Genomic DNA, 26,144 nt, shown 5'->3' with positions numbered 1-26,144 from the left:
AGAACAGCCCCCCCCAAAAAAACAGAAACAGACACTCCAAAATTGTCACAAGAGGGGGAGATGACATACCAGCACAGTAATCTGAGTAGGTAGACAGGTGAACTGCATTCACTTGTTTGTGTTGCTCCTCCTAACAAACTGCTGCTCGCAGCACAAAAGCAGTGATGCAGCACCAAAAGACTCAACTACCTGAGTGGACATGGCTTTTAGACACATTGGTTAGATGTGAATTCTGTGGTTTCTCTCCATCTTTTGCTGATTGACGTTTCGGAACTGCTATATATGTGCACGAGATTCCACAGTGTTTCACCTCATGTTACTGTATTTATTTGTTGTAATGTCAGTATTTGGTGCATATTTTGTTGCACAGCACAAGGTTAAAGTACAATTCAATTTTACTAGCAGGCATAAGTCCTGAATGTGAAATGCAGGCTCATCCTGGCCTGCGTCCACCTGAAATGGAAGGGCAAGGATGGAAGTCACGGGTTATCCAGTAAGCACACAGAGCTCTTTATCAGCAGTGTAATAATCGTGGAATTTAGGGAGTGATGCCGAATTTGGCATATGGAGCAGATCTCTGAATAAGCAGGGAAAGAAGGGGTAAAGATCAGACGTTTTTTCACCAGAATTATTATTTTCCTAATGAACGTTGACAAGCAGTTCATCATGCCATTAAATATGTTCACCTTGCCCTCTTGAGAGCCATGATTCACACACTGCAGAAAAAAAACACACATCCTGGCTTGAAGTGAGAGATGTGCAGTGCGTAGCACCAGAGTTAACAGAAGAACAGACGTGCTTACAGTAGAAGGTGCTCAGTTAGGACATCGTTAAGCATTCATTAAGCATTTGAGTGGAAACAAATAATTTGGATTAAAAACAAGAAGTGTCCTTTGTTGTTACAGTACAAACAAACAGCACAATCGGTACTGTTTACTGGATTATTTAAGAGACAAAGTTTTGCTAGTTAACAGTTATAGAAATGCTTTAAAATATCCTGTTGGCCCTCATTAATACATTATTTAACATTACACAGAAGAAACACAAATTTGTATCACCGTTACAGAACCTGAACATGGAGTGACTCACTTCCAACTTGCTCATTCAAAATTAATTCACACATCGTACTGTTGCAGTAAGCTTATTTCTTCTGTCTGTGTTAACTAATGTAGCTAAATCCAAATACAGCTCTAGAGTTGATCGGACACAGATCAACATTTTTCTAGCTTGACTTTTACTTGCCTGTTTTGCAATTCTCTCCAATAACATAGTAGAAATACCTTATACTGTATATTCACATCTCATAAAGTCATTAGGATGTTTTCTTACTTATTTTTCCACAATCTGGTGTAGAAAATGAAATAATTGATAAATAATCCACAAAAAAATACATTCGGCACTAACGGACTGTAGAGGATAGCTTTTTAGCAAGTTGATTCCAACCCAATTTATCTATGCCTGTATGGATTGTAGCTCTGTCACAGCTATAGCCATGCTTATACAGTATACATTTAGAGGGAAGTTCTCAGTTGTGTTAAACTTAAATGACCCTTATGACAGTTTACCATGGAAAATATACTATAGGATTTGCACACTTACGGTATGAAAGGGCCTTACACAGTTAAAACAGAATCACTCACTTTCAAATCGCTTCAGCACGGAATTAATTAGAGCACTGTAAAACTCTTGCTGATAAAGTAATACGCCTGCATATTCCATCATGCGGAGCTTTTTCGGCTGCTACTGTGACAGGTGATTTACTGTATCTGACCTAGTTACTGCACATCTGAAATTCCACAGCGATCCGTCACCTTTAGACAATACACATTAAAATAAGTATTCATGACCCATTTAAAAAACAATCCCACTGAATCCCCCCCCCCAAAAAAACAACAACATTTTAATCACTGGTCAAATATTGTAGAAATGATTGCACCCCCCCTCCTTACCTGTTTAGTAAAGAGGATTGCTGTATCCCAGTACTCGGGGTGTTTGTCGTTGTTTTTGTTTAGCTTTTTCTGCCAGGTGCAGAAATTACGCAAAGTCAAGGCTGCGTTACCAGAGACCTTGGGTCCTTTGTCAGCCTCATTTATCACCATAAACTTCACCACTACGATGTTGATGGAGTTGAGAATGCTCGGGTGCTTGTAAAGTCTAGCAGCGACGGACATGAGGGTCAGGAGGTAGTGCTTAAGGTCGTCACCGTGGAATTTAACCATCGATTCGTCGGCAACAATTAGGGTCTCCACGTATCTGGGGATAGAGGCAAATCGTTTGGATCTGCTCAGTGTTCTTAACATAGTTTCGGTCAGGTTGCCTTTGTTATGTCCTTTCATGTTTTTATATTTTCCCAAAGCTTCTAAAATACCCCGGTTTAAATCGGATCCTACCCCACACCTGGAAGTAAAATTGCCGGCTTGGAGACGAGTGCTACGGCGGTGCACAACGTGCGCTCTTTCTGTGCCTCTGGTGTTTCCGGCTGCCGTGTCATTGTCAATGGGATTTATGAAGTATTCTGACCCTCTGTACCCAAATGCGCCTTGCAAGCCTTTGCACACACTGAGAGCTGCATAGGACCCTTCGTCGGAATTGACTTCACCTGAATAAAAGCAGCGACTCAGGTCTGGGTTCGTAGCCCGATTGGGAGCTATACCAGCGCCGTGCGCGATCACGGAAGGCGCAAGGAAATTTGAATCTGGCGACAGACTGAGATAAAAATCCTGCTTGAACGCGGTAATTTTAAAGACAACCCGTTGCTCGCTGGACTCTTCTTCGTCGCTAAAGAAATTGTGCTTTGCAGAATTGTGATGATCCAGTCTAAGAGGGATAACAATTTCACTTTCCGTGGAACGGCTAATTTTGACGAATAGCATCAGAAGACCCCCCAGAATAATAAGGGTTCTTATAAACATTAACATGGTTAGTTCTGAAATGGGTGTTCTGATTAAAAAAAAACCGTTTATATTCTGTTATGTTGCAGGCTAAGTATTCTACTGTTGAAAAAAAAAATCTGGATGCATGCAATAGGAATAATCCAAGGTACTGTGCAGGTTTGTAGCTGTGCGTCCTTTCAGCGTAAAATCCTGTATTTCCCCAGTATACGATCCATTTCCATCTTCTACCTGTCTGTTGAAATGAGTCTCTCTTTCTGCGGGTTTTATGCTTTTGCGTCATGTGTAAACATTGAGGAATTGTAATCAGAGTTTTTGGGAGGCGCTGGAGAAGCTCATTGGACATGCCTCTTGGTTTGTGTTTAGGACCTCAGCCACTTGTAGCTCTCCAAATATTATTATCACTTTGCAGCACGTTGTACAAGACAATCGGTTTCCTCCCACTACTGGGACAGACGGTTTAAAGTGCCAGGGAAGCAAATTCAAAAGGGACCGCTAAATGACTTAACACTTTGTGTCTGTGTTTAAAGAGATAGCAAGGTATTTCCGTTAATTAAAATATCTCAACCCCAAACCCCATATTCCCCAAGCTAATGATAGCTCAAACACGCTTTGCTCTTCCTGTGAAACAAGTTGACGGGTTTTTTTTCCTGTTTGTGTTATGAGGGAGAGTATTGAGGGCGCAAAAAAAAAATCCGTACCGCCGATTAACTTTCTTTAAACAATAAATAAAGCAAAATTATGTAAAACTTGTGATGTATCAATTCAAAGGAAAAGGGACTTTGTGAGAATTAATGGTTGTGTTTCTGAGTTGTGTCACAACGCGGTTTGATGTGGTATATTATCACTATCATCTCTGAATTGAAATTGACACACCAATGACCTTATTGTACAGAGTAATACTAGGCTTTCCACATCCGTGTATGTGAACTGTTTAACAGAACAAAGTAGCAGAAACCTGTTGTTGAAACATTTGCCCAGGTGTGTAAAATATTTAATTTCTGCGATAGTTAATGACCTTTTTAGCGCAATTTAGCACAAGTTAGCACAATTAAGGACATTTCATGTCTCTCTGGCATTCTGGCTTATTTCTAGACAGATTTCACCTGTTTTTACTTACTTAATGTATTGGTTCATTTAATTCCCTAGAGATCTATTGAATGTATCACATATCTCAAAAATTGTTTCAGACTTCTGTAACACGTTAGTCACTGAATATACGTCAATGCAACTGCTTTTAAGGCTGTTTTCGGTATCTTTTTTCGCACAAATAGTGTTTAACTGTCATCAAATTTCAGATGAGACAACTGAGAATATTGAAGTAATTTATGAAGAATTCGCATCTTTTAATAATGCCAGAACTTGTGACATCATATTCTTTTCAATATTTGCGAATTTAACCATAGAAAATAGTAACCACTTACAAGCGCACTTCACCAAACACTGTAAAAATCAGGGGGTGGAATATTGTTTTTATGTTACAAACTGTAAACGTTAAGGATAACATTTCAAGTTATTAAACTCGCACAGCACTAAAACTTTTTCAGTCCTCATACAGTAGGTTAAGGTTTTTTTGTGAAAAGCATCTTGTTCCTCTTTCACCCGTTTCTTTCACAAATTCGTTGTTTTTTAAATCTGTGCGTTCTTTGATCTCTGTTGTGTTGAATAAGAACGATTGCCTTTCATTATTGTAGCCTTGTAAGTATTTAGCGAATTTTGATGATAGTGAGATCAAGGACGATGGTAAAAACGCTTCATGTTGAATCTACACTTCAGGTTTTACTGTAGTACTCTGATGAATGAAAATTTAGAGACTAAACGAAAGCGCCCTCTCTAGTTCAGAGAAATCAACAAAAGTTCTTGATGCTTAAAGGGACACTGAAACCAATCTAGCAAGCTGCATTCGCCAGACAGAACTTTTTTGACTGTATTTCAAGAAAAAAAAAACATTTTGCTGTTAATTGTATAAGTGAAACACGACTAGCCAAATATTCACTTTCTCTAATTGCTTATACAGCTGCTGTTGTTACATTTTAAGGAAAATGTTTTTTCTTCATTTGCTCTGTAGGAACAGCTATGGATTGTGATTCCTACTTCCTGTAATCAAAAACATTGGCAACAAATTTATCAGGGTCTTACAGTCATTATTCATTAAAAAATAAAAATAAGGTCTGCTCCCATTATCTCTACATGGTGACATCAATATAAAATGAAAACCGACCATATGATAGATAATAATAAACTTTATTATTATACAGTGAGCCAGCAGTCATATCACCCGACAGCTCTCAACTGGCTACCCACTGAAGCTCAGCAGTGTTGAGCCTGGTCAGAACCTGGATGGGAGACCTCTTGGGTCTCCATGGTGGGTGCCCACCCTGTGGTCTGTGTGGGTCCTAATGCCCCAGTATAGTGGTGGGGACACTATACTCTAGCGGGCACCATCTTTCGGATGAGATGTTAAACTGATGCCCTGACTCTCAGTGGTCATTAAAGATCCCCGGGCATTTCTTGATAAGAGTAGGGAGTTATCCTGGTGTCTGGGATGAATTCCCCCCCTCAGCCTTTACCGTGGCCTCCAAGTTCTCCCCATGTATGATGTGTTTGCACTTGCCCTGTGATGGACTGGCGTCCTGTCCAGGGTGTACCCTGCCTTGCGCTTGTTGCTTGTTGCGGGTAGGCTCCGGCTTCCCACGACAACGTATGGTATAAAGTGGTTTGGCAAATGACATGACATTACATTTTTATATAGTGCCTTTTATAATTACTTCACAGAACAACAACAAAAGAAAAATAAGCACATTGATAAGTGATAGTACAATATAATGGGATATACAGTGGGAAAGCCAAGGGGAACACAAAACCAGTTAAATGAAAGCCCTTCTAAACAAGAAGGATTTGAGTCTATATTTGAAAGGGCTCAGGGAAGGTGACTCTCTGATATCCTTGGGGAGAGAGTTCCAGAGCTCTGGGGTGTAGAAGGAGAAGACCCATTGAGTGCAGACAGGCTTGGTGGACAGACAGGAGACCAGAATTAGAAGAGCGAAGGTTGTGAGGTGGGGAGCAGGATGATATTAACTCAGACAGGTACTGAGGTGCCAAGCCATGCAGAGCCTTATGGGTTAGCATGAGGATTTTGAAGTCGACACGAAACCTGACGGGAAGCTTTGCAAGGACTCCAGGATACGAGTGATGTGCTCACTTGCACTAGACCTGGTCAGGATTCTGGCTTCCGAATTCTGATCATACTGTAGTTTGCTCAATGGGGATTTAGATACCCCTGCGAGTAGGGCATTACAGTAGTCAATACGAGAGAAAAAACAAAAGTGTAGACCAGATTTTCAGCTACAGTTAGCAACAACATACAGTAGGAGGTAGTCTGGCACTATTTCTGATGTGGAAGAATGATGTTTTGACAATATGTTGCACGTATTGATCAAATGTCAAGCCTCATTCAAATATCACTCCCATGTTCTTCAATATTGATTGAATCTCAAGTACAGTACCATCCTCAAATAGGGTTACTGCATTGGTTTTAAACAGCTGACGGGAGCTGCCAAGAAACATTCAGATTCAGATGAAGGAAATATTGAGTCATTTATGTCTTATTTTACATCAGAGATGTACTGGAATTAGCGAGAGCAGAGACTGCCACATCAATGTAAGGTTTGGTACGTAAATTTGAGAATCATCGGCATAGAAACGATAATCAAGACCATGTGATATTAATAATAAGTGAGTGCCCCCTGCTGGCCCCACTAACACCTCTTCCAGAGGGCAACCTTAATTTTTCCCAGGAAGTCTCCCAGCTAGGTGCTGACCAGGCTCATACCTGCTTAGCATCAGCAGATTGTCAGTTGTGAGTTGCAGAGTGATACAGCTGCTAGCTAGATAATAGCTAATCAAGTGGGAACATGTAAATGAAAAGTAGGGGGCCCAGTATCAAGCCCTGGGGAACACCAGATTTACCAATTCCAATTTCAGACCTAAAGCCACCAAGAGAGACAAAGTGACAGCAATCAGTGAGGTAGGACTTGAACCATTTGAGAGCAGTGTCAGTAACCCCAAACACAGTCTTAAGACGAGAAAGTAAGACATCATGGTCAACAGTGTCAAAAGCAGCACTGAAGTCAAGACACAGAACCAGAATCAGCATCAAGAAGATCATTAATGATATATATGCATAGAAAAAGCCTGGAAAGAAATGGTAGCACTGAAGATGCAAAGCATTTACGAGCGGTAAATATTTCATATGACTTAAGTGTAATATCTGAATTACCTGACAACCACTTTGCCGTTCATCTGACTATAAAATAATTTTGCATTAGCTGCTGGTGATAAGGCTGCAATTTTTTTTCACCGCTGAATGTATTTTATTACATCATCGAGTTGATTTTAATTTTTTTCGAAAATTTTAAAATCTGAAGAAATGTCTCCCTCTGGTGTAAGAAAAAACAGAATTGCGCCTCCTTTTACAAAAACGTCGCAAGACGCTTTGTTTTGTCGTGTGCTTTCTCACTGTTCAAGATCGGCACCTGGTGGCGAAACATCGGCAATAGCAAGTTGTCGAAAAATTCTCCAGAGATGTAGTTCCCACTGATCTGTGGATAAAAGCTTACTTTTACACCACAAAGATACGTTTTAATCCTTCTGATGCCGTCTTTTGAAACCTTATAAATTGATTATGACATACAACCGCAGTTTTCTTGCATCGACAAATTGGTATTTTACCTTGCAAAAACTTGGTTAGATATATCGCTTTTTTATTACCTTGTTATTGTGTTTATTATTTTGTGCCTAGCAATATTTTACAAACGATATGCAATGGGCCTTTAGTATCACTTAATGTCATTGTTGCGTTGTTGTAATTGTCTGCTTCTTATAGCTGCTAGCTGCATTGTCCATCTTCACAGTTGTCTGGATGGTTCTTGGATGGCTTATACTACAGAATTTATAAATGTCTGAACACCATCGACACCTTGTGGACGGAAGAGGATTTAAATACAGCCGCTGGTCAAAATGCGTAAAATAACAGCACAAAATATTATTAAGAAGAATAACAAGAACACCATTAAAGCACAATACTGTCTTACGAGTTCAGAGAATACATTTTGACCAAGGGGGTGTGCCTGCTGTAGTTTGGTTTAATTTCTTTTCAATATTTTTTTTTCTTTCACTGTATTATGTGAAATATATCGTATGTGTATTGTGTTTAACAGAACCTACAGAATTATTTGGAGTGCCTCTAATGTACTTAAACTGAATGCCAGCAGCAAAACGGCGCACATTGTAACGACTAGTACAGCATTTTATAAAGCATAAGCATCGGGTCCATGATTTTTGAAATCCTTTTTTCTCCCCAGATTGTAATGAAAACCCTCGCCCCTTTAGTTTTTTTTTCCCGTTTCTTTTCAAATCCAATTAGTTTCTTTTGTGATTTGCGCATCAGGCGCAGCAACAACGTCAAGCTGACGGACGAAATTCTTCCACTTTTACAGCGCAGCGACAGTGTCTGTTGGTAAAGACCCCAGAATTCTAGTTCTAGCTTGATACATTTTCGAGACTGATGGTGACGCTTCTCGCTTCCTTTTTTTTATTAAGGTGATAGAGAAGAGCGCCTGTTACCTTGAACAGCACTAGCACCGATTTTCTCATTGAACATGTCCCGACAACGTCCTAGCAGTACAAATAAAGCCTACAGCTCTTTCTATAATACATGCTAATCATAATTAGGTTTTGATTTACTGGTTTACGCAAGAAAAGGACAGAGTGTTCCAGCGTTGAGAAAAAGATGGATGGCGAGACTCAGAATTGAAACCCTGAGCGCTCTGGCGATAGACTCTAGCCGGACACTTGTTGCGCATAAAGCGTCACTGTAATGGGTTTTAATGGGTTATATACAAATTAAATACATGTGTACTGTGCAAACAAACCCGCCTTATTCCCATTTTTGATATGTATTTAATTTGATATCAATTGCAGTTGTTTTCTCTATATTAGAATACCAGACGTTAATTCCAATTCCATTCATAAAACGCGAATTGCATCCCAAGCACACTGCCACACATATGGGGGAATCGCAACCTCGTGTTTTTGGCATCGCAAAATCATGTTTTTAAAAATCTCTTCTTCAACAAGTTTCTCTGTCCAGCTGTCGCTGAGGTTTTATTGCCTTGCAGGGCAATAAATTCAGATTTGCGCCCCTGTTGTGAATGCCAGTGGGCTGCGGTTTCGCGAGCAATTACGGTGTCACTTTCGTGAGCTTCAGCTGAAAGCCTGCGAAAGCTTTCCTTAACGCAGAAAGCAGACCCGAGTGGAATTATTGAGCAACAGCGCTGGCTTCGCTTCCTTCTTTATTTTCAATTATAGTTCATGTGCAAAGCTTTCAGAAAACACTACTGTTTTTTTTTTTTGTTGTACGATCACTATCCTTCGCGTAAGAGGAGAATGTGCCACTCGAGAGAATACCCAAATTAATTGCGTGATTCATACCTAGGCACCGTACGGTAATGGGGTAAAGCGTTTCCTTTGAAATGGCTTTACGGTGGCTTAACAGGAAGAGGTGGCGTATTTGCAGCTCAAAGAGAAATAAAATGTGGTTCCCAAATATTTACTTAATTCCATAGGCAGCAGCCCGTATCTCAGCCCATAGTCCTTGCCTGAACGTTTATAGAGCATCTACACTTTTTATGTAGGCATCTAAAACTACTACAATTGTTACTACTAATAATGAGTCAATATCATTCCGTATTGAAATTATTTCAGGACGTCCTGCGGTGCGTGGGTCCTGACTGTACTCTGAGCGTTCGTGATTACTACAGAGTGTCCGTGGGAATTTGTGCAGGGGGGGTATACTAGCCGTGGATAGCCTGCAGCACCCTACCAGCAGAGCTGTATACTGAGTTAATAATAGCCATCTGGAAGTCAAATTCGAGCTATTAAAGAAGGGGGTGTGTCTGTCCGTTCTCATTGGATCAGTTTGATCCAAAAGTTTTTCATGAAGTGCAAAGGGGGAGGAGAGAGCGGGCCGGCAAGGGAAATCAAAAATAAACCTCTTAAGTCTAAGAAGGGCAAGAAAGTATAAATACCACCGCCGCTAGCAGCCTTCTCTGGAGGTGCGGAGTGAAATGAGCAGGATTTAGCTCTTATATTGGATTAGGTTTAAGGCAACTGCAATATAATGTTAGAAAACTCGAGACCAAGACTGGTTTTACAGCACTGATAGATTAGTATTTTCGCTGGATCAATTAACTTAGCATTTCAAATTTCTAGTTTGTCTGTTGAAGTGAAGAACAGTCTAGTGCCAAGATACCAACCTTCCTTAACGAAAAAGAGCATTCTTAAACAGTACTATATACCTTTTCACAGTGTCTGTATGCAGACATATTCTAAAAGCTATATCAATCTTTGTTTTAATAAGAAAGCTACTTGCTTCATTAACTCGCAAAATATATTTAACAAAAAGTGCTTTTCTAAAAAAAAAAAACTGTAGTTTCACTTTTACTATCCCGTGTAGTGTTTTTTACTATCTTATAAAATGCGTTTGTGGGGGCATTTAGCTTTGTTAATATTTGCTGTAACGAATTCTGCACTTTCTGCTGAACTGTTCGAATCGGAGGAGGTTGTACCTGTCAGGATAAGCGGAAGAAACAGCGGTCGCTTTTGGAAAAGGAGCGAAGATCTTCCAAGTTACAAACTTGTCGCTTTTGGCAAAGACTTTGTGCTGAATCTCACCCCGGATGATAGCTTTTTAGCCCCGACTATTAAGATTCTCCGCATCAAAGCCAAATATCTCCCTGTGCTTTCTGACCTTGACGCTCCAAGTGCTGAAGCTGAGAAACTAAGAAATATAAACGAAACAGAAGACGGTGAAGATCTGAGAAGATGTTTCTACTCGGGGACCGTGGGCTTCAACCAAGACTCCGTGGTGGCCGTCAGCCTGTGCAACGGCATCCGAGGATCATTTATAACAGAAGGGGACGAGTATCTGATTGAGCCGAAAGTCTCCGGCAAAGGAGCGTCTGAGAAATCGACCACGCAGTTACATGTGATCAAAAGAAGGGTGCTGGCCAGCACAAAAGGCGAGTCAAAGGTCACATTCGACCAAATGGAAGATGAAAAGCAGGAGAACCCAGGGGGGAGCATTTTATTCAAGACACCGGCGGAGGCCAGGAGGATGGCGAGAAAGAAGCGCTTTGTTTCTGCAGCCCGATATGTTGAAACTTTGTTGGTGGCAGATCCCTCAATGGCTCAGTTTTATGGGGAAGAGATAAAGGTACTGTACAGATTCACATTTCGCGTCTCTTTCTTTACGTGTATTGGAGGCAAGGTTCATATTCTTTGAATGAATATTAATGTGGAATTGTATGTGAACGTGCGACAAAAGGCCTTAATAAAATTGCCTCTTCTTTACGGTGAGTATTGAGTAGTTGCACACTACTGGATAGGATGGTTACGCGTATAAAACTATTAGTGAACGTCTGGCGTTTTAATGACCTTGAGCACTCGAGGAGCTTTATGGAAGTTTGTGTCTTCAGATTAGGTTTTAGGTTATAGGCAAGGTAGATGAGTGACCAGATGTCAGCTCTACGTTTTAACACCGCACGTCAAGATGCCAGTTCAGAAGTTCCAGTACAAATGAACAGCCCGAGTATTATTAATGGAACAGAAACTAGGTGATGCGTGTTCTAATTATCTAGTAACTGCAACACGTGGAATTATACATTGGAAGAGCATTTAGGAAATCATCCGAGATTAAGAAGTAAAACATACGAAGTCGCTCTTGTACATCTCATAATAGGTGTAAATAGAAGGGATAATACTGGGTCTGGCACTTTTAACATGTTAACATTTACAAGTTCCAAGGTACGCGTTTTTCAACAGTTTAATTTGGAAACTGACAGCTTCAAAGCAACCATGCCAAACTGCTTCGTCACGGGTCGTTAAAATGAAACGTTTCACCTCACTGAATCCTAACAGTTTAACAGGCAGCTTATTTAATTATCCATTTTATTATTTCATGTATATCTTACAGTACATCTCGTTCCACTTATGTGTATACCTGTATGTAATAATGCTGGGTATATACAGTACGTACCGATGTACATGATATCCTGACCCTAGACAATTATGATTTAGAATAAAACGCTTTAAAATTGGTGAACTGTTTTTTATGAGCTGTAATTAAAATCGTAAAGACAGCATTCATCATTCATTTTCTGTAACGTAGTTTAGAAATATTATTACAGAATAAGATGAATTTTGACACTTTTTTAAACATACATTTTGTGTGCGTTCAAATACCGTTCGAGGTCAGATTTTGCGTGACACCACATTTGTCTGTTTTCGAGCTCCTTGGTGCTTTTGACGCGCGCAACGGCAGAATATTAGTAATTCGTTCCGAAAATAATGATCTCATATGTTATCCTTCACCTAAGGAGGAGGCTGTTCCTTTGACCTTGAAGTGCTTAACGCATCATGCGAACTATGTGTGCAAGTGGGCGTCTGTAGGGATCGCATCAGCCTGTTGTGCAGGACTCCAAACGGGACTGTCCGACTGGCTCCGGTTAACATTTACTATGTACTTAGGAACGCCGAGCACGTCTCTTCTAGCTGCACGACTTAACACACCGTCGACAAACTAAGAAACCTCAAATAACAGTTATATCTAGACGCTCAGGTCTGGGGGCAAACAGCTTTGTTCTTGAATCTTAAGCTGAGCTGGGGCAGAGCGGAGAGACTTCTGTGCGTTACGCGAGTGGTTACGCACTGTGTGGATCGAGAGCAGAGCGCCGTGATCGAGAGTATTGTACAGTTTAGTGTTTGGGACTACAGTCTATTCCTGGTACAGAAACTGCAGGAAGGAGCACTGGGAAAAGGTTTCATGGGAATCAGTTAATGAGCTTCTTGCCTGCCCTGGCTTTCTTAGCTGTTTTGTAATGGCATCCTCATGTAGTGGCACCAAAGAGCGGATGACAAAAAGCTACGGTAGATTTATGGAAGGTGTCCCGAGAAATGCACAGATGAAGAGAGAGAGAAAGAAATGCAATTCTGTAAAGGGCTGGCCATCCTCTAACCTCAACCAGTCCCTGCAAAGAGCACAGGTTTTTCTCAGAACCTCTTTGTAGGAACTCATGTTATTGAAATCGACAGAGGGAATGGTGTAAAAAAATCATCATAATTCATTGCACTTCTATTGTGCTTTTCAGCCCAAAGAATCCTGAAGAGTTTTACATAGAGGATGGGACCTAGTAATACTGAAGTACTGCCCTCAACTGGGTGACACCACATGATCCAATCGCACTTACACAGCAAATCAGGAAGTGAGACATTGGCCCACCAAACTGAATTAAGGGGGAACTTTAGAAAAGTTAGACTGGACCAGACCAGATAGAGCCTATATGTGCTTTCAGCATACAAAGTAAAGAAGTGACTCTCAAAACCAAAAGTAGTGTAAAATGTGTACAAAGCACTAAAACACATAAGCAAGACTGGTTTTGCCACTACTGTAAGTTGTAAAAACTGCAGTCAATATATTTTTGCTGTCATATCCACAGGGGCAAAATCAATGTAAACTTTAGGTACTATCTTGCTGGCAATATGCCTTGACTTGTAAGTGCATCCTTTTAGCCTACTTTGTGAGCTGCCATGATTGGAGATAATGTTACAGTGAAACAGCCTGATATACATTCTATTTACTCTACTCAAATACTTCTCTTCTCTAAGCTCCCTACTGGACCATGTAGACACAGCACATTGCTTTACCGAAGTGCAGCTGTACTGTATGTGATAAAACTAATTTTGGCCATGTTTGATAATGACATGGAAAATTAGCTACAATTTGGCCATTATAAAATCAAAACCTCAGTACACTTGCTTGTTAAAACTGAGCTTTTCGTTTCCACTGTGGGAGGGACAGAGTTCTCATTTGTTGTAATGTTTTTTTTTTATTTTAGACTTACTGTGCAATATTATAGCAAATACTTCAAAGCTGATGGAGAAACATGATGTTCTTCAGAAGCTAGATACGTAATCCTGGTACTTTCACTACAGCTGCAACACTTTTATCAAGCAAAAACATACTCATAATTTGAAATAGTGAGGATTGTTTTAGTGATAGATTAAAGTATCTCTGTGTGGTATTCAGATTATGTCTTATCGTACCTTAACACAATGTTGAAATATATTTTATTAAAATGAGATCAGTTGTTTGTTTAACAATACCCTGCCCAGTATCAGTATGTAGATAAAAACAGACTAAATAGCTTCTGGAATGAATTCAAACGTTTTTTTGTCACATTCGAATGCTTGTGCTTTGAAATTTGAACAGTACGTATAAATAATGTCCACATGTTTGTAAACTGACTACATTACAAGGAGACAAAGAACAGCTGTGTTACAAACCCCTGACGTGTAAGGTGTTTCTCCAAAGGGTCACAGGAATTGCTGCTGCTTCAGCATCTCAAAGGATGGTTGTCAACCACCCCGTTCACAGCGCTATAGAAAATGGCTCATGTGGGTTATAGTTAAACTGTTAGACAAGACTATCATTTACATGAGCTGAGAATCGATCCCCAAACAAGAAAAAATGAAGAAACATTTGAAGAAAATAGTAAACACCAAGAGTAGATAAAAAAACCATTTCTGCAGTTGATCTTTTTCTGCCCTTTAGAAAGCAATGGTAGGTCTCATTATCTTCTGTTGCTTCAGGTGTCCAAATACACTTTTGATTTCCATGCCCCAGCATGTCCTATTACTGCACATTTTCTGCCTCTTTATACATGATAGTCTTGGATTAATGGCAGAAAACCTTGAACAGTTGTTTTTATTTTTCTGCCATGGATTGTAAACAGACATCATATTCTCACAAGAGACCACTGGCTTTTGACATTTCATTTTAGAGTTGGAAAAAGTTTACCAGTTTAACACAAAATAATGACACAAGTTCTTGGGCAGAGGCTTGGGCTGTTGTGTCCTTCAGGAGTCTGAAAGGGAATGACGAGAAGTTATTTTGTGTCTCTTCTTTCTTCCTCAACCTGAATATCGCTGTCTTAATTTGGACTTTGTATTTCCTGCTTTCCCCCTGCTTTGATTTACAAGAAGCAACATTCATATCTTTTGCCAAGAAACTATTTTTGCAGATTGTTAAAAGCCATCTGTGATGTCTTACTTTCCAAAGAATTTGTCCAAGACTGAGGCAGTATTTGCGTTGCCCTTAGGAGACAAGTGGGCGACATTTATGTCTCAGATATTTTTCCTTTCGACTTTCTGGCCCATTTTCTATCAAGTCAACGAATGAGAAAATATTTTTGCCATGATGTAACAGAGCAAAATCACCAAATGTATTTGGAATTTAAAGCTATGGAACAATAACGTAGATAGGATGAAGGCGAAAGCACAAATGCTCTTGTCCAAAGATTTCAAGCTCTGAATGTGACTGAACTGTACTGCTCCAAAAGCCCAAAAGATAAAAATCATATGATTCTGTCGGATTGCCAGATTTCTAGAGTTTAGTGTGCACTAAAATAAATCACAGCAAAATGAATCAAATATTTTAAGGGACCCACGTAAAAAAATATTACAGTAGTTCAGAAACTTCCAGTTTTTGCTATCCAGAACCCGGTTTCTTTTTTTACCCCATACTCTGTTTTCTTATTTTGTAGTATTTAACTTGCCCTAGATCATAGCAATAATTACACCAGTAATTACAGCAATTTAACATTTTTGTTTTCTGATGGTTAACTAACATTACCCAGTAGTCACAAACTACATGGGTAATTAGTCGTGTACAAACATACTTTCCATGTAGTCTTTAATTGCTTCCTCTGGATTTTGTAAAGCACAAAAAAAGAGCACAAATTCACTTTTACAGGCCTTCTGGAGATTAAGTACGTTACATCTGGAAATAAAGAAGCAGACCAGCTGTTTTTTTTTGTGGTTCTTTTTATGATTTAATTGGGAAAAAAAACAAATGTGTTTAAATGTCAGAATCTCCCTGGCTTACAATTTTAGGTCAATATAGATGTTTCCTTTCTGTCTTCTATTTACCAGATGAATATCAGCAAAGGAACTTCATGTGATGCCTGTAGGCCCAATACAGCGTAGCATGTCTTGTCACAACACTAACCTTGAACACCAGCATGGAATAGTTGAATGGGTGATTGATCTCTTTCTATTATTATGCATCACCCAGCAAGAAAATAGAAATAGCTATTCAGTGTGATGACACATTTGCTTTCCTTTGATACTGAGATTCAGATGTTCACATGTTACAGAACACCATCAATTCACATAGCATGTCTTGGTTTGCCTGTGATGAGTACCTGTGAATCCATAACGTATTGCATATTCTTATGGTGCCAGCTGAAGGAATTTCAGGCAGCTGGTGGAAAAAAGAAAGGTCTGCTGCTCTGTATTAATAGACCTCATGATTGATGTCTCCACAGCACTACATACTGACCCTGATCTCCGTGGCAGCTCAGATTTACAAACACCCCAGCATCAAGAATTCGGTCAACATGGTGGTGGTCAAGGTGTTGATTGTAGAGGATGAGGAGGTAGGGCCCTCCGTGTCCAGCAATGGAGGCCTGACTCTCCGCAATTTCTGCTCCTGGCAGCGACATTTCAACCCGTCCAGTCAACGGCACCCGGAGCACTACGACACAGCCCTCCTCTTCACCAGACAGGTCAGTGTCTTGCCGGCCTGCGTGAAAACTCCGCCCTAGGCCCACAGTGACAGCACAGAGGCCACCAGACATCTCTCTGATCCTTTCAGCCATATCCCAAAAGCTTAAAAAAAGCCACTTGGAGTCGTGCAACGGTTTCGTGACGGTTTCAGTCAGGATTTATTCTAAAGTGGTCCACGGCCCGTTTTAGCAAAAGAGCCTTTTGGTACGCCACAAACTAGCTACCTCATCAGCGGCCGCAAAACGTGAACCCAGTGTAGGAATGGTGTCACACCTCAAGTATGCTAAACCAGCACCTGTGTCCCAGAGAATCTATAGTAATGGCTAGAAGCTGAAACACACTTTGGACGTTGATAAGCAAAGCATGGTCAATGGCACTTTGGCAGAGGGAAGTGTCCTGCTGTGTTTATCGGTGAGATTAACACCACCTGCCGTCTCAATTAAGCCCAATCCATCATTCAGGATCCCAACCAACCCAGCCACAAACTATACTCCCAACTGTGCTCTTCCAAGTAGTACCACACTATGAAAGAAGGACCACTAGGCTTAAGAACAGCTTCTACCGTACAGCAGCGTACATCCTTAACAGCTAACTATGCAATGCCTCTGCGCTACGCACTTTTGCCTACCATGTTTTTTTTTCCACTACCACATATTGATTGTTTTCTACAGCATACTTAATTTTCTGGTTGTTACTATTTATTAAGTACCGTTTTGTAATGTAATGTCTGCATTGTGTGGTGTCGTCTGTCGTACTGTGTCATCAGCTGTACTGTGCACATCCTGGGAGATCGGCACGATGTACATGTACATATGCCAATAAACTCCTCTACCGCTCTGCCTTTAAATCTCTTCTTTTTTTCCTGAAAACATAAGAACAATATAAAGATTCCGAATGAGAGGAGGCCATTCGGCACACTTAGCGCTTTGGGAAGTTAGTTGCAAATTGATCCTACAGGCATAATCTGAGAATCTTTTGCTTCAGGTGAGGTTAATGTGATATGGTGGTGTTATTGTTGTACCCAGTGGACACTGGTTTCAGGTTCGATCAAAGAAAACCAGCATAAAGAGCAAACGTTCGGAGGAGCTGAGGGAGCCAGTCACCTTCAAAGTTGGGGGGGCTCCTCCAAGGCAGTGGCTGGAAGCAGTGGGGTGGGACATTGTCTTGTCACATCACGCTGTAGCTGTGTCAGCAGGATATGAGTGTATAGGGTCTTTCTTTTGCAAATGTCTATTGTTACAGTCTGAAGAGAACAAGAAAATAAGTTCTGATGACAATGAACAAAAATCAAGTACAATGTGCCAATCAAAATCAAGCAGTAGTTAAAGGACAAATTATATGGATGAAAGCAATTATCATACCACGTGGCTAATGATTTTGAGCAAATTAAAGCTGGTGTGAAAGGTCATTTAGTGACTGTAAGTTAGACAAGGGACAGGATCTTTAAAAGTAAATAAAGTACAAGAACAAAATGCGACAAATGTATATTCCTACATTTTGTACATATGTACTGTATTTCTAAGAAGAAAAATGTTAGATTGGACCGAATCAAAAAGAAATGCATTAGAAACTTGTAGAAATTCTAATAATACCGTATTTTGAAAGAAATGACATTTTCTTGTTGGGTTATGTCATTTATGAATATGTATTTGTAAATGCTACTGTACATGCATGTAGTCTTGAGAAGAATGTCATTAACTTGGTATAAATTTCAGTATTTAGTGGATCATATGAAGGGCGTTTCCTGTGTGGCTTCCAAATGTTTGTAAAACTTGCTCAGACGTACTACAGACTCCCCGGTGTTAATCCTAGATCACAAATCTCTGCCAGGAATATTTGTTTGCTTTGGTACGTGAAAGAAATGTAGATACAAAACATGGTTTGCTCTCAAGAGCACGGTAGAAGAATAAACTGCAGTACCAAAACACTGAAGATGTTTGTGTCTTACCTGTAGCAGGACTGCATTGTTCCAGGTTTCAAACATACAGTATGTGGCCCTTTCTGTCTTGCAGGATATCTGTGGTCACCAAAGCTGTGACACCCTGGGAGTAGCTGATGTAGGAACCATGTGTGATCCAACTAGAAGCTGCTCAGTCATTGAGGACAATGGCCTCCAGGCCGCATTCACTGCTGCCCATGAACTAGGTAGGGCTTCCAGACTTGCTGATAGACTGCCCATTTTCTCTCCCTATAATAATGTCATCACTCAACACATGCTCATTCCTTTGAATACAATTTCCTTTGAAAAAAACGAGAGAGGGTTCACGGGTTTTTTTTATAAACAGAGAAAAGAAAATGTGTTTTAGGATATACAGTAATTTATATAATTGCATTTTTTTCTCTTTTCCTTTCCTTTAGCCCCAGAGATATTTCTTTTTATTTGGGAACGAATGTAATTAAACAGCAGCTGTAAAGATTTATTGCTTGTAATCTTTGCTTATTTTCCCTTCAATTTTGCCAATGATTCAACTGCATAAAAGAGCCCTTAAGCCTCACTGTACGAGTCCTAACAAATTTTACAGCGGCATTATCATGAAAGCTGCCACAGAAATGTCAAAACTCATGATGGTGCATGAAAGATTAGGCAGTGATGTTTCCGGGGTCTCCATCAGGCTTTTGCTATTGAGTATATTCAATTCATTTTCTGATGACTTTGCCAAAGAGTCATCTTTCTTTAGTAGGACGTTAACCATTCAGTGCATAAAAAAAACACAAAACGTTTTCCATGAAAGCTTAAGTAAGAAAATGTGGGAGAGAAATGTCCTCTCCCAACAGTGTACCGCTTTTTATTAGAAAGATTTAACCGAAACTGCAAGAACCTCAGCTAAGAGAAACTCTAAAGAAAAGGCTTTTGAGCAGACAAAGGAAGAAAGACAAACCACCACACTTGGGGAAAGAAAACACAAGCACACTTAAGTTGCCACACATGTCTCTTAGATTTAACATCAAGCCCTGTCCCAGTAAAACATCCCAACATGTTAAAGCGCTTAAAAAGGAAATCTGCCCCCCGACCATCCAAACAATACTTTTATTGTGTCTTTTTTTCGTTCAAGGCCATGTGCTCAGCATGCCACATGATGACTCCAGGAACTGTGAAAGGCTTTTTGGGGACCTAGGGGAGCATCACATCATGGCTCCTGTGTTTATCCACCTGAATAAGACCCTGCCTTGGTCCCCCTGCAGTGCACTCTACATCACAGAGTTCTTTGACAATGGGCATGGTGAGGAAAGAGAATCCCATCTCAAATACAGTTGTCCCGCACTGCACTCTCCTAACAAATACTGTATGTTTCTGTATGTTTATGCTGTGTGGCACAGAGTTCTTGCCCTAAAAGTGAGACACTTTGTTGCGCTGTTGAAAAATGCAATCAATATGCGACAGATGCGCTCTTAATGTAAATTTGCTTCTCAAGCGTTATTTTTTCAGGGCAAGAGAGTTAGCTGGTTGTGCTATTTTATAGGTTTCCAAAGTAAAATAAATGTATTTGAGCTATGTTTTCTAAGTTTATACATTTCTCTCTCTTATACCAACTTTGACTTGCTCTCCTATACCAACGTTTACTGCTTTTGTCTTTTTTTTTAATTTAAAAATGAAATATTTTCTCCCCAGTATTTCTTGATTCTGTTGGGAACACTGTTATTGACAGGAGCAGTAGCTGTGTATATGATCGTTTCTCGCGTTCAAGCTACTACACTATTTAACTAACAGGGAGAAAACCAAAATAATAGTAATAAGCTTAATCTTCAGGCAGCTGACACACACAAATGGCACCCAAATGCTTCACATAGCCAGCCAGGGGAGAAACGTTCACTTTGTCAGAGTAGGTCAGGTGCAGAAAGATATAGTGGCTCATCATATGCACTAGGGTTAAAACTGCTTTGTAATCATGTGTCTGAAAAGGACACACACAGAATAAAATAGCTAAAGCAACATTGCTGGATAGCCAAGATTTTTTTTGTCCCCCACACTGCTGCTCAATATATCAGTCTGTCTTCACTTCCAGTGTGTCCTTCCCTTGAGCTGACTTTAGAGAATTCCAGGTATCCCCTCACACTGTGAGAGCAACAATAGCTAAGTTACTCCTCTAAAACAGAAAACAGAAAAGGCATAGGCAACCATTAATGCTGTTCCTCCAGAAGACGATAAATAGTGAAACAGGGTCTTATTAACATGTCGGGCAGAATTTATGATACCCTCTGCCACCATGTCCTGTGTGTCCTTCCCTCATGTTACCCAGCATTTTGCCCGCGGAGCTCTAAAAGATCGTTCCAATTTCAGGGGACTGCCTGCTGGACGCCCCCGAGAAAGCTATCCCCTTGCCCACCGGCCTCCCGGGCTTGGCGTACGGCCTGGATCGGCAGTGCCAGCAGATTTTCGGGGAGGAGTTCGTGCACTGTCCCAACACATCCGAGGCCGACGTCTGTAGCCAGCTCTGGTGCCGGGTCGAGGGCCAGCCGCACTGCACGACCAAAAACGGGAGCCTCCCTTGGGCCGACGGCACGGCCTGCGGCGCAAACAGGTCCTGCCTGGACGGCGAGTGCCAGGAGACGGAGGAGATCCTGAAGCCGAAGGTGAGGCGGCTGATTTGTGGCTTTCTGTTTGGAAGCTTTAGCCTGGCTTTACTTCGCCTTCGGGTTTTGCCCACGCTTTCAAACACAAAGAAGAGCCCGAACAAATTTCACAGCGGCGTTGTCCTGTAAGCTGCCACACCGCAGCGCAATTATTTTTATACCCGCGATACTTCTCAAAAGAAAATACAGCGATGCGCTTGGAGTCTCCATCAAGCTCTTAGCAGCTTAAAATAATTACGATATTCCGAGGGAATTTGCCAGATACCCAGCTGTCTTTTACTTGGAAACAATCAAGAAAAGTCTCCCACGCAAGCTTAAATAAGAAGTAGGCATGATCTCGGCTACACGGGCAGCCTCAAGTCACAGTTCCGCCCTCGGTTTAAACTCCTGCAGCACCGTGGCGAGAGCGTGTGCTAACTGCGAAGCTGATGTAAAATATAACAGATTTTGCAAGACGTGACACACAGTCAAGGAATGCAACAGAGCCCGAGCAGCAGCAAGTCGAAAACAAACCCACCCAAGTTAGAGCAAGCCGCAGGAGTATAACTCGATCAAGCCCATTAATGTAATATGATATAATATAATATAAGGTGGCACATTGGCACAGTGGTTAGCATTGCCGCCTAACCACTGCATTGCTGGGTGTGTCGCTGTGCTTTGATGAATGATGCACTGGCATCCTGTCCAGGGTGTACCCCACCTTACACCCGTTGCTTGTCGGAGTGGTCTCCCGCGGCCCTGATGAAAAGGACACACGCCGATCTTTTGAACAAGAAATCAGCAGCAGATGAAAACGCACCCAATTCCACCTGCCTGTGTCTAAATGCCAACACCTCTTGCTCATTCCCTTGCCTTTTGTCTTCTTTGCAGCCCTGCCCTGACCTCATCTTCACCCTTGCAGCCGTTCCCTGCTTCCTCCTTCATTTAAAATTTGGGGCCAGATTCGCCCTGTCAGTACAGATGAGCTGGCGTTCCCCTCAGCCAATTGCGTTACCCCATTAAAACTCACTGTTCGAATCTCGCCTCTTAATTAGGGATTGCTGAAAGTACTGAAATCATTTATTCAGATATTGTCCCTCCTTGTGTCCCGCAGGCTGCTGTCGATGGAAACTGGGGGGCGTGGGGACCGTGGGGGCAGTGCTCCAGGACTTGTGGAGGGGGAGTGGAGTTCTCTTACAGAGAGTGTACAGACCCCGAGCCCCAACATGGGGGAAAGTACTGCGAAGGACAAAGAGTCAAGTACCAGTCCTGCCATATCCAGCCCTGCGAGGACAACAATGGTAATCCGCAGCTACCTCTGCAACAGTACGGGGTTTTCGTCAAAGGGCAGCGGTATGGTTTGGTCTCTGAACACAAAACTGGAAGGTTGTGGGTTCGTGTCCCAGGTGGGGCATTGCTATGTCCCCTGGTGCAAGGCTCCTCACTGAAATTGCCCCAGTTTGTCACTGTTAATGTGAATTTGTTCTCATTTTACATATCATGAACAGTTACATGGCAATATAAAGCAATGAGCTTTAACGTGTCCAGGCAGAATAAAACTAGATCCCAAGTGTGACAGTTCACAACACAGGGTTTTTGTCTGGGCAAATTCAAGTGTGATGTAGTTTTCTCATTAGCTTTCTCATATAGGCTTTAACAGAGTGGGTGATATTGTTTCAGAATATACCTATATATGTAGTGACCAAACCCTCCCAGGAGGGTAAATTGAGTTTTAAAGACATGAATGACGTTTCTTGAGTAACCTGTCAGACATAATCTATCTTGCTTGCTGGCCAGCAGCCCAAACAGGTATCTTCATTAGATTCTGCCAGGACATACAAACAGTTGTCTGTGAAATCACTCCTTGTGTTCTTCCAAATTTGTTAACTCAGTGAGGCAGGGTTTGTGATATGCGGGACTGGAAAGTTCTTACGTTTTTTATGAGAATTCTGTACTGGTCAGTTTCAAAATAGAGAAAGGATATTGTGAAAAGAGATATACCACTACAATATGAGCATGTTTCAAAGGGAATGACATTTAGAAGGTCAGTCTTCAGCACAATGCTCACAAACACAACATCCTTTTGTGTTAAAACTAAAAAGCTGTCTTTGCCAAAGAAGGCTGTCAGAGAAGCACAATATTTCTTCAAAAAATGTCCTACTTAGGGGTACAAATTCAGGCCACTTTGGAAGAAGCATAGGCCACATACTGTAAGCGAGTGATGAATTAAATAAGAAAAGTGTTCCCTTAGTGCCCTGTGAAAGCTATCTTGTCTGTTGTTTCAGGAAAGAGCTTCAGAGAGGAGCAGTGTGAGAAATACAACAGCTTCAATTACGTTGACATTCATGGAAATGTCAAACAGTGGATCCCAAAATATGCTGGGGTGTCGCCCAGGGACAGGTGCAAACTGTTTTGCAGAGCGAGAGGCAGCAGTGAATTCAAAGTGTTTGAAGCCAAGGTACAGCCTTCTCAAATGAACACGAAAAAGAATATAATAAAATCAGTGAGTGCTGATCAACTTACTTACATGTACTGTCGATCACAGGCTGCACAGATGTCAGGCCTACTAGCAGAAATTTTGAAATTAGAAGTGCAGATCAGTAACAGTCTTAAACCCATTGTTTCATAGCAGAAATTTAATATCATGCATGGATATTTATGCCTAGCCTTTCAAGCTTTTGAGAAAAAAAATATATAAAAAAAATAACTGGAGTACCTTTTAAAATATGAACCAATTGCTTAATTGCCTCTAGGGAAATATGTTTGTAACAATTGTATGTCAGTTTCATTTAGGATCAGGAACGGCTTAGTCAGTGCACCACATTGAGTGACTTCTTCTTATATCTCATATATTAACTTGTATGTTATAGAATAATATTCATATGAAATGACTGTCATATTACTACATACAGTATAGCAGTTAATCAGCTGCTGCTGTTGTGGTTCTGTCATGAGTGATTCGGGCACTGATCTGGAGTTATTCGCTCTGCAGGTGATTGATGGCACGCCCTGTGGTCCCGACACCACATCTATCTGTGTCCAAGGGCAGTGCATCAAGGCAGGATGTGATCAAGTGATTGGATCTAACAAGAAACTGGACAAGTGTGGGATATGTGGAGGAAATGGCTCTAGCTGCAGGAAAATCACTGGCTCCTTGAATAAGGCTGTGTAAGTGTGGAACGGATTTCCTTAGTGCATTACTGCTTTTCATGGTCCAACCTGTACAACAGAGCGTCTCAATGAAAGTCATACTACATCAGATGACAACACTGTGCACCCAGGCATTTCTTCACCGCAACCTTATCCCAACTACACATCCACAGAGAAAGTTAGGAATTCATGAGGAAAAGCCTCACGATGAGCGTAGTGAACCAGTTTACCAGCACATCTCGCGTCTCAACCGGAGCGCCCAGAGGCAACTTGCTCGAACGCGGGGAAGAGCAACTCCACACAGACGAACCGAACCCAGTTCTGCCCACTCTCAAATTGTCGGAAGGGACTTGGATTATCGCCGTGCTTGCTGCGACCCGGGTTCACTTTCCGTCCTTTCTTCCAGGTATGGATACAATGACATCGTGACAATCCCGGCCGGGGCCACCAATATCGACGTCAAACAGCGGAGCCACAGAGGGATCAAGCACGACGGGAACTATCTGGCCGTGAGAGCCGAGGAAGGGGAGTACATCCTGAACGGCAACTTCTCGGTGTCCACGGTGGAGCAGGACATACCGGTCAGCGGGGCGGTGCTCAGGTACAGCGGCTCCTCCACCACTCTGGAGCGCCTGCAGAGCTTCCACAGGCTGCGAGAGCCCATCACCGTGCAGCTCCTGGCCACCGCCGGGGAGGTGTCCCCTCCCAAGGTCAAGTACACCTTCTTCATCCCCAAGGACGTCTCCTTCACCAAAGCGAAAGGGAAGAAGGCCTCCCCGCACGTCATCCAGCCCATCGGGATGTCCCAGTGGAGCCTGGGGGAGTGGTCGGAGTGCTCGAAGACCTGCGGCTCGGGCTGGTCGAGGAGGAACGTGGACTGCCGGGACGGCCACGGGCAGCTCTCAGGCCTTTGCGACGGCGATCTCAAGCCGGCGGACATCAGGCCCTGCGGCGACATCCCCTGCCCCATCTGGCAGATGGGCCCCTGGTCCTCCTGCTCGCGAACTTGTGGCCAGGGAGAGCGCCGGCGCAGCGTTTTCTGCATTGACTACGCGGGGAAAACCGTGGAGCCCGAGAACTGCGACCCGGCGAAGCAGCCCAATCCAGTGTCGGGCGAATGCTTCTACCAGGAGTGCTGAGGCAGGGACGAAAGGAAGGAAGGAAAGTGAAAGGAAAAGAAGAAGGCGATAGAATAGAGAACTACTAACGACCCCTGACCGTGCTTCTGAAAAAAGCAGGGAAATTTCTTAGGTGGAAACTGAAAAAGTGCACTAACTGACCTGAGCGGGTCTGGTTTTGGCCTGTTTGAAAGACTAACTTGACTTTTTTTTTTTCTCGTTTTCATTGTTTGTTGCTTTTGTTTCTGTTGGTTTTTTTTTATAACCACTATTGAAGTTTTTACCCAATAGAAATCTACCTCAGAGGTTGTAAAATTGTTGCCTTCTATATATTAGATGAAGATACTGTATTCATATTACTGTTTCAGCAAAGGAAAGACACCTTTGTGTGAGACCAGACACCATTGGACTGTAAAATACCTCCACACACCCATCAGAAAGCTCTGCAGTTTAGGTTAAAGACTGAATTGCACACGGATTTTGAGTTCTGTACAATTGCTTTTAACAGCTGGACCATTCCTGGTGTTTCCAATGTTACCTTGTGAAAATATCGTTGCACGAAACTGTCACTTCCTTCAGCTGCAAGAGATTGATCTGTAATGCTAATTTTTATATAGTATGGTTTGAAAGAAAGCAAGAAAAGATATCCTCCATCTATTTAAAGCTGTAAGTCTTGAGCTATCTAAATGCTGTGAATTATTCTCTCCTTAGAAGCTTTCAGAAATGCGGTATTGATGCAACTTTCAAA

The 26,144-nt window shown here is 41.7% G+C and overlaps 2 protein-coding genes across 2 annotated transcripts in view; one reads left to right on the top strand and one right to left on the bottom strand.

Annotated features, from left to right (window-relative positions):
* The window catches only part of LOC148816811 (A disintegrin and metalloproteinase with thrombospondin motifs 15-like), a 29,997-nt gene extending 27,079 nt beyond the window's left edge, over positions 1 to 2,918 (bottom strand). Inside the window, exon 1 of the mRNA XM_088939979.1 lies at positions 1,950 to 2,918. Within this exon, the coding sequence (XP_088796105.1) occupies positions 1,950 to 2,918 (969 nt within the window). The remainder of the gene's footprint in view (positions 1 to 1,949) is intronic.
* A 7,084-nt stretch (positions 2,919 to 10,002) lies between these two features.
* LOC148816810 (A disintegrin and metalloproteinase with thrombospondin motifs 8) lies at positions 10,003 to 25,435 on the top strand. Its single transcript, XM_088939978.1, has 9 exons — positions 10,003 to 11,166; positions 16,337 to 16,576; positions 18,590 to 18,722; positions 19,631 to 19,798; positions 20,857 to 21,149; positions 22,243 to 22,429; positions 23,414 to 23,586; positions 24,121 to 24,296; positions 24,685 to 25,435. The coding sequence occupies exons 1-9, from the start codon at positions 10,429 to 10,431 to the stop codon at positions 25,415 to 25,417; spliced, it is 2,841 nt and encodes a 946-aa protein (XP_088796104.1). The 5' UTR covers positions 10,003 to 10,428; the 3' UTR covers positions 25,418 to 25,435.
* Positions 25,436 to 26,144: the final 709 nt, after the last annotated feature.

This window comes from Atractosteus spatula, chromosome 22, assembly GCF_055471065.1.
Source record: "Atractosteus spatula isolate fAtrSpa1 chromosome 22, fAtrSpa1.hap1, whole genome shotgun sequence".
Classification (NCBI taxonomy): Eukaryota; Metazoa; Chordata; class Actinopteri; order Semionotiformes; family Lepisosteidae; genus Atractosteus; species Atractosteus spatula.
Note: the sequence above shows the minus strand (reverse complement) of the source record. Positions and strands in the feature narration are given on the sequence as shown.